The 9,517-nt window shown below is 31.1% G+C and overlaps 1 protein-coding gene across 4 annotated transcripts; it reads right to left on the reverse strand.

Annotated features, from left to right (window-relative positions):
• Positions 1–1,983: 1,983 nt before the first annotated feature.
• Positions 1,984–4,972, reverse strand: LOC123885800 (F-box/LRR-repeat protein At3g48880-like). Of its 4 annotated transcripts, none has more exons than XM_045935140.1 (3): positions 4,830–4,972; positions 3,485–3,893; positions 1,984–2,820 (listed from the first exon to the last, which is right to left on the reverse strand). In XM_045935140.1, exons 2-3 carry the CDS (start codon positions 3,841–3,843, stop codon positions 2,256–2,258), a joined length of 924 nt encoding a protein of 307 aa, XP_045791096.1. In that variant the 5' UTR covers positions 3,844–3,893; positions 4,830–4,972; the 3' UTR covers positions 1,984–2,255. The 4 variants fall into 4 exon arrangements, with proteins under 4 accessions (XP_045791096.1, XP_045791092.1, XP_045791086.1 ...); XM_045935136.1 differs by having other exon boundaries at positions 4,743–4,917; XM_045935130.1 differs by having other exon boundaries at positions 4,580–4,917.
• Positions 4,973–9,517: the final 4,545 nt, after the last annotated feature.

A 9,517-nucleotide genomic window follows, 5' to 3' on the forward strand; every position in this document is an offset into this window, starting at 1 on the left:
GGTGAAGATGTCTATGTTGGTCGAAGATATCAACATCGAACAACCTTTAGGTTATCAAAGGGAAGGTGATAACACAGTGTCTAAATTGAAGAAGACACTTTATGACCTTTGGCAAGCTCCAAGGGACTGATATATATATATATAATATATATATATATATATATATATATATATATATATATATATATATATATATATATATATATATATATATATATATAGCAAGATAGGATCCTAGTTCTATCAAGAGAAATTTGAAAAATGTCCCTACGAAACATACATTGTTTGTTAAGCATGGTAATGGTGAAAAGATCATAATTCTTGGTCTATATGTAGATGATCTTACCCAAGGTCGACTCTGACTACTTGGAGGCCCTGGTCGAATATTAAAAATGGACCCCTAATAAAAAAATACAAAGTTAAAAAAAATGAGATATTTCCTAGGAATTGAAGTTAATCAAAGTGACTTTGAGATCTTACTACATTAGCAAAAGGTATGCAAAGGAGATTTTGGCAAGGTTTGTCATACAGCGTTGCAACAAAGAATGCAATCCTATTGTTTTTGGCTGCAAAAGCTTGTCAAAGATGAAAATAGAAGAGCTACTGCAACTACTTACAAGCAAATGATAGGGTGTATCGTGTGGTTGATAGTGTTAACAATAGAGATAACTAAAGAGAAGAGAGACTAACAAAGAAGACGACTAGAGTTCCATAATATTACAATAGCATATGAAGATAAGGATTACAATTAGAATAAACCTAAATGGACGAGACTACTAACTTTAAATACAAAAGGCCCAACACATAACCCTAATAACCTATTATCTAACAACTCCCTTCAAACTTATGATGCATTACCATAAAAGTATCGAGAGTTTGTCAAACAAAAAATAAAAATCATACTCAATAATATCTAACATTGTGATAGACAGCTACCATACCTAATCTTGTTTTCTCAGTTTGTTTGATAGTTAGGTATATATATCTATATATATAATTCCTAGATAGTTCTCCTACTATCCATCTTAACCCTAATCCACATCACCCACTTACATCCAATTAAATCACACAATAATGCCACATCACTTCCTTATATTATATCATTTTCATCTCTATTTTTTTTTGTTTCCACATCACTTCCTTTATCATTCTCATCTCTATTTTTTTTTTATATTATATCAATCTCATAATAAATAATAAAGAATTATGTTTCTCCAATTATCCAAAAATTGATGTCACAAGATGTTACACTTTTCTACATTATTATAACATTTCTTAGTGACAATGGAGATGAACATAGTTGGATTCTCTTTCAACATTTATCCCATTTAAATGTCAACCGTTTTCATAGAAACAACAAAGAGTTTATAATTTAGTCACACAAAAAAATACGAAGAGTGTATACATTATTGACTTAATTACATTATAATTTTAGAGAAGAGTGAAGGTTATGCAAAAAGTTAGGTTATGGGATTGAAATATATAATAACCATTATCATTATCATATTTCATTCAATTTTAGTGTGTCGCCTATGCGTTGCACTATTGCATTGGCTGACGCACCCCACAAAAAAAAAATTCATTCAATTTTGATGGTCCGTACTCATTCTCTATACATATAGGTATATATATTGGTTGGAGGAAGTGATAAGTACATCACTTTTATATTATTATTATTATTATTATTATTATTATTATTTTCATTTTATAATACTTATTGTTACAATTTATACGAATAATTTTTCAACATTATAATATAAAATACCACATAACACCTGTGCATCGCACGGGTGTGGGACTAGTATATATATATGAAAAGGCCAATTGAGATACATCTTGTACAACCGAAGCAGAATTTGTGGCAACAACCTATTCAACTTTGATTAAGCCAAGAAAAGGGCTACACCAGTTCTCTATGATAATGGCAACTTGGCAAGAACAACTCAGAAGCAATGCATACATAAACTGTTGAAAACTTAATCATATTGTAAATACTTGTTTGATTCAAAACTGTTCTGGTAAAGTTTCGGCAATAGCAAACAAACGTCTTCAAAATGAAACCAACTAAATTCAGAGCACAAAATAGAAATTATTCTTATACACAGTTTCACGATTTAACTACTAAAAGGCACAACAACATCAATTTGAAAATATTCAAATTTGTTATTTGGATCTACAATTAAAGGAGAACAACTTAACAACTGCAAATGTTCAATTCAACAACCAGATCATACCAGATCGCTGTTATCGTCTGCTTAAAGTGCAAGAGCCTTCACCTCATCTTCTTTCCAAAACCATTCCTCGTACTTGTACCACCTAACTATCCCTTCATCAGTTCTTGTTCGTTGGCACATGATGCACAAGTCTTCCATGCATGTGATAAATTCACGCAACCGAGAAGCCTTCTGGCGAATAATGGGATCAATTTTTTTGATAACCTTTTTATATTGAGAAGGAGGGCCTGGATGGCCTTCAATTAGAATGCAATGTGATATGTTGAGCACTTCTAAATGTTCTAAGCTGTCTAGGATGAGAATGAGAGCATCCCTGTATAGCGCTGTGCAACGAATGCTCAAGACTCTCAATTGTGGAACAAATGTAGCCAGAGTTGAAGCAAAGAACATGTCACATGGCCCCATAATCTTGAGTTCTCTGAAGTTCTTGCAGTGTGTTGCAATTTCCTCTAGAAAATATGGCGGGTTTGCTATACTAGGCATTGTCAGAGACTCCAGCTCTTTCCAGCAACGGATGGCCTTGCACATTCCTGTTCTCTTAATTCTGTTCCAAGCCGGCAGAACTAGTCGTTTCAGTTGTGGGCATCTGCAACAAGGGGCAAGATTAGCAATTTAGGAAATTCATGTTGCAATCTCGATTTTGAAATTCATGTAGTAATGATTCCCCATTCTCTTTTCGGAAACAAAAGTACAAGCAACTTGTGCTACAAAACTTCCCATAAAAAGGTGATCCAGTTGAAGTTATTGCTCCAACATCAAGCAATGTTAACATGTCTCAAGGATCCATTCCTTTTATAAAACCCTAGAGCATGTTAACTTTACATGGTTTATACAAACTTTAGAGTAAATCAACATTTAGGTCCTCAAAATTGTAAGATAAGACAATTTAATCCTTCAATTCTACGAAAAAAACAAATTAGTCCCTTAAGTTAAAGAATACCAATCAATATAGTCTATCGACCAAAATAATTTTTAGTGAATATCGATCAAAACTAATGAAAGACCTACATATTGACTTGAATAGTCTCTACTGCGTCAAGACAAGCATAAATTTTTTAAATTGTGGTGCTAAATTTTGAAAAAGGACTAAATTGGACGATGTTGTTTAATTTACGGGACCAAAGTGCTATTTCGCAAATGTGAGTGACTAATTTGACCGACCATTAAAATTTCAAGGACTAAAATTGCGATTGATTCACCGAATTTATATAGTTTAAACATAGATATGTTCGTTTAAAAGTTTAAATTACCTTTCAGCAGTGTATGTCAACTGATCATCACTTACGTACAAGTTGAAATGGAAGATCAGCGTCAATATACTCTGCTTGCTGAGATTCAAGGAAATCTTTAATAAACGGGTCAATTTCTTATCAGATCGTTGATCCACGTAAACAAATGGCTCTAATGGAATCTTGATGAAATTAGATCTTAACATTGACAAATCAAGTGTCTTCCAAAGAAGTGGATCACAACAAGCCACGCGCCATGCACTACAAACATGAGCAATGCCAGAAGTTAACTCGAATAGGTCAAGCAACTGAAAAATCTTCACCAAAATATCCGTGTCCAGATCCTCCCATCTCCTCGTGCTCGAATCAACGTCATCCATTACGCCAGTTTTCCAAAATTCTCAATGAATTTCGGCGCGCAAAGAAACGCCTACAGAAACCAAATTTAAAACAAAAAGTAAGTTCAAACCATTAAATTTAAAAACTAGATATGAATCAAACAAAGTGTAAAACAAAACAAGTAAAAGCGTCATCGAAGCTCCACATCTCGTGACCAAAAAATTACATGATCAATATAAACTAACAAATTAGATACATCTAAATATCTAATATCACTGACATAACATCTCTACAAAGCAATTCATGATTTCCATAAACTCTCCTAAAACAAAACCGTTAAAGTTCCGATCGATCTTTGATTAGACAATTTCATCATTCATTTAAAGGTAACAATCACATAGGAAGGTAGCACAATTAGTCAATGACTTGGAGAAAGAAAAAAAACAGCAAATAGATGCAAACCAAAAAGAAGACATATGAAACAAAGAGGGTTTTGTTCACTAAATTACCCTTCCTAATAGAAAATATTGATCAAAGTTCAAAGCATGATTATTAAAATTGGATGTGAAAAATGAAGAATTAATCAGACTAAACAAAATAACCATTGAACCCCAAAAGAACCATTGGCACTTTCATTCAGTTAAACTCTCCAAAGTTCAAAACTAAGTAACTTGTGCCAATTTCAATTAACCATCTTAATAACAAAAATTGTAACTTTCTCGCATCAGATCTTAAAATTGGCAAATAAAACACAAAAACAAGAAGTGGTTCAATTACCACCAACTTTGTGATCAACCAAATTCCAAAAACCCAGAAATAAAAAAGCAAAGAAAACAAATCTTGGAGAGTCCAAAAATTATGGGTTGGTCATTTCATATGAAGATCTAATCACCGTGACAGAAATTTCCTATCTTTATAAATGAACCAGAAATGAAAGTACATGCACGATGATGTTTGAGTCTTGTTATTGTTTCTGGGTGTACAGTACAGACCAGAGAGAGAGAGAGAGAGAGAGAGAGAGAGAGACCTTAGGAGTTAGGACAACACGAGAAGAGTGCGGGGTGGACGTTGATGTGGTTGTCCTTGTTCAGGAACAGGTTGATGATGAATGTGCAAAAAACGCAGAGTTTTCTTTTCATGTGTTTGGTACTTTCGTTTATTTATTTATTTAATTTAATAGTCAAAAAAATTTAATTAATTAAATTAAGATGAAAATGTTCCGTGAACTTAACTCGGTTAACAAGATTTACTATATGTGCAGGAGTCGGAGTTCGAATCTCCGACACTCCACTTATTCACATTTAAGGTGGATTTTCTAGCAACTATGCTACTTGACAAAAAAAATTAAGAAAAAAATGTTTGATGAGCATCTATTTTTTTTTAATGGATATTCTCCGTGCCACAAAGAAATATTGTGAATCTCAAATTATTTAAGGGATTTATTCAGACTTTTTTTTTCTTTAAGGGACCTATTTGGACTTTTTTTTCTTTAAGGGACCAATCTGAAACCAAAAATACCTTTAAGGGACTATTTTACTAATTAAACAAAAAAAAAAACTACCCTGAAAAAACAAAAAAAAAAATAAATACTCACTATCAATTATGTCATTTTATATTTATTAACCACTTTAAAAGTTAATTTTACCAAGCACTTTAATTTTAATTAGCTCATAGAGTTTGAGTAGTATATTATAGGTCATGGGATCAATCCCCAACTCATTGTAAACCAATTACAAGCTAGTTTTTTAGCTATTTATTATAAGTTAGTTTTTCAGCTATCAACTAACTTATAGCTTATTTTTTTTATCAATCAGAACCATAAAGGCTGCGTGCAAAGTGACACCGTTCCGTTTTGAATCTTGTTTGTTAGCAAACCTTCCACGAGTGATTTTCTGACAAGCGGTTTTCAAGTTGATGCAGGGAACGCCGCCAGCCTTACAATTCCTCACTTTCTTTTAATTTCAGACAAAAATATCTCCGTGTATGTATCATGTATGTAGGCATGTACTACAATTACCACGGTACCACCAAGAAATTTATACGTACAATTGTTAAATATTTACTTTCAAATCCGAGTAAATATGTTCCTCTTAATAATTCTAATATTTAGATTAGAGTTCGTTTAAATTAGTTTATTTTTTAACTTATATAAATAAATAAAATTTTATCTTTATTTAAAAGTTTTCACTAACTAAAATTATAATTTTTATAAGTTTTTATTTCATAAACTATCTTGATAATGACAAACTTATAATAGTACATGTCACATAACCGATTATCCCAAAAGCTTAAGCTGTTAGGATAGAGTCACATCAATGGTTTTATATTATTTCTAACACGCCCCTTCACGCAAGAGCCTACTTGGGCTTGAAGCATGGATAATGCATAGGTCCACCTACCATATGCTTAAATTCCACTTTTTAATTAGAAAGTGAGGGGAGCGGGGATCGAACTCTAGACCACTTAGTCATAGAGGCTCTGATACCATGTCAGATAACCGATTATCCTAAAAGCTTAAGCTGTTAGGATAGAATCACATCAATAGTTTTATATTATTTCTAACGATACATAAGTTTTTTCAACAAAAAACAAATACTACTAAAAAATCACTTTTTAAAAAATAAATAAAATACGCACGATCATAATTGTCACTATCAATTTTTTTTGTAAGCAAAAGGAAAATATAGATTTAAATAAAATAAGGAGATACAAAGATTTGGGGGACATTAAATCTGACCCGAGAATAAGAAATACATCGTGATACATCAAAATAATCCTAATAAATCATAACAGACAAACACTCATCTCAAGCGCAACCTAGTGTACCCACGTATGGATGTAAAATCAAGTTACAATAAAGAAGAAAAGTGAGTATCTACAAAGAACAAGTAGGATTCAAACTGACGAATGTTAATGTCACTATCAATTGAGTTATATTCAGATAGAACTAAATCACACTTTATATTTGAGACTTTAGTTCGTCTTTTTTCAAGTTTCCCACCATGGTTAATGTTAATTTTCCTCTTTGTACCCTCTTCAAAAAGAAAAAGAAAATCCTCTTTGTACCCAATTATTTGTTTTGTTACTTTTCCTCACGTTTTTGCATATTTGATTAATCTCACGTAGCTTGCATCATCTGATTATATAATGCATTTATATTTACATTTATATTTTAATGAGAAAACCCGTCTTCAAAAACAAATAAAAAATGAGAAAACCATTAGCAGCACTTTGGATATAGATTCGGACATTGTTTGAAAGGGAAGAAAAGCATAAAAGGAGGAGGGCTCGTGAATTACTCAAACATAGAATTAAAGTATATGTTTGTTCCCCGTTAAAGAAAAGTGATTTTGGTAGTTAGTAGTATAAATATCACATTGGCTTTTTCTTCTCTACCCTCACATAAATTGAGGGCATATGCCCTATGCTGATGTGGCATGATGTGTCACCAATTAAATTCAAACACATGTATTTAAATCAAATATAATTAATTTTTTACCTTAAAGTAATTTTATTTTAAATTAATTATATTTTAAGTATTATATTTTATGAATTTACATTTTGGTCATTGCTTCTAATTTGTTTGTTTGCCTTCTTCTTCTTCCATCTCTATTTGACAGGCAATGAACTAGATAACTGACGGCAGTGTGAGAAGAAAACTGAAACAGACAGTGGGGGTTACAGATTGCAACGGCGGTGGCAATGGTTCATCTTGAATTTTGGTAATTAGATTGCAACGGTGGCGAAGGTGGAAACCTTATCAAGAATGTTATCTGCGTACAAATTGAATTTTGGTAATTAGATTGCAACGGCGGCAACGGTGGAAACCTATGTTTCTCCGCTCATGGATAATTTTGTTGGATATCTATTCCAAATATTTCACATACAATGATTCTTAATTGCCAGGAATGGTGAAAAATTGATTTTGGGTCTATGGGTGCTGGGTTTTGCTTTCACGCAGAGAGGAAGAGCAAGAAGAAGGCAATTGGGGAATCAATATTAGGGTTTTTGATATGTTATAAATTGGGGAATTTGTGATTGTTAGGTGCTGTGATACTTTTCATAGCATTATCCATGTAGTCTGCAACAAAAAAGAGGAGAACAAAAAATAGAGATGGAAGAAGAAGAAGAAGGCAAACAAACAAATTAGAAGCAATGACCAAAATGTAAATTTATAAAATATAATACTTAAAATATAATTAATTTAAAATAAAATTACTTTGTGGTAAAAAATTAATTATATTTGATTTAAATACATGTGGTTGAATTTGATTGGTGACACATCATGCCACATCAGCATAGGGCATATGCCCTCAATTTATGTGAGGGTAGAGAAGTAGTCACCTATCACATTTTATATATTGGAGTCGAAATATCCAAAGATGTTATTAGAAATATTAGTGTTCGAACTCCAAATTTCTCATTTTTGTTCATTTAATGTATGTGAATCTGTTATTAGACTACCTAACAAAGAAAGTAATTTTAATTAATCATGAGACTGAAAAGGGGAGAGATGATTGTTGCCTTTTGTGTTTAGAATTTTATTATCTTTATACAAAAATAGAACTTCATACGATGGATTTCGGATATCTCCGCTTTACACCCCAACTTTATTTCTACGTGAATTTGAATTGTATTTTTAAAAATTTGCCCTCTGCTTTCATGCGCAATGTCAAAGTCTCATAGCCTTTTTTTATTAAAAAAAAAAGGACAGCACAATGTCGGAGAATTACCAACTAACATTAATGAAAATTTAATTACTATGAAAATTAAATATATTATTTACAAATAAATATTACAGATTAAAATTCAAATTGGTGCAGAAAGAAATTAAGTTCAACCATACGTTTCAACGAACTTTCCTTACCTTTTTTATTTGGTACATAACGAACTTTCCTTACTTATACTCACTTCTATTTTAACAAGAAAAATATTGTCAATATTTTTAGTCATCCAACCACATCCATTTATTTATAATAGTATAAGACTATTGTTTCTTTCGAAGGCTCATAGTATAAGAATATATGTGTTATGTGTTATATTGTAGTTGTTACCTACTACTAGTCGACCATGTAAAAGATCGACATGCAAAGTGACGTGATAAATCTATTTATATCTTATAATTGAAAGACCAATCTTTCTTTTAAAATATTGTTTAGTTGATATCTATAATCTATTTTATTTATATTTTTAAGCATGTTATTTTTTTATTGTATTTATTTTATATATTTTTTTAGTGAAGTTTTTATGGTATAAATTGTTGTAGTTTGTTCCTATTTATAATATGTTTTGTTTCTATGTTTAAGCATTTTTTTATTTATTTATCTTATATTCTTTCTATATTTTATTTTGTATTTATCTTATAATCTTTTTATATTTTTTTTTGAATTTTTTTTAGTGAAATTACAATTAAAGATATAAATTTTGCAACGTGGTTAAAAACAATAACGAGAATTTAGGAACTTTGGTGGTAATCGATTTTAATATAGTAAGTAATTGACTATTTTACACTGTAGTAAATATCTCACTTTCTACTCTTTTACTTTCCCTTCACTCTTTTACAAACCAAATACAAAGCAAAAAATAAATAATAAAAAAATCAAACCAAATGATTGATTGATAGTGAATTTCTCTCCTCTCTCTTTTTTATTACCAAATGTAAATAAGATCACCATACCGTAGTAATTACCTCAAATTAAGACATCTATATATAGT

This window comes from Trifolium pratense, linkage group LG1 (assembly GCF_020283565.1).
Source record: "Trifolium pratense cultivar HEN17-A07 linkage group LG1, ARS_RC_1.1, whole genome shotgun sequence".
NCBI classification, from domain to species: Eukaryota; Viridiplantae; Streptophyta; class Magnoliopsida; order Fabales; family Fabaceae; genus Trifolium; species Trifolium pratense.

Coding starts and splice junctions, on each gene's coding strand:
- LOC123885800 (XM_045935140.1), bottom strand. CDS start 3,843: ATGGATGACGTTGATTCGAGCACGAGGAGATGGGAGGATCTGGACACG. Junction 2,821..3,484: donor TTGACATACACTGCTGAAAG/GTAATTTAAACT, acceptor CCCTTGTTGCAG/ATGCCCACAACTGAAACGAC.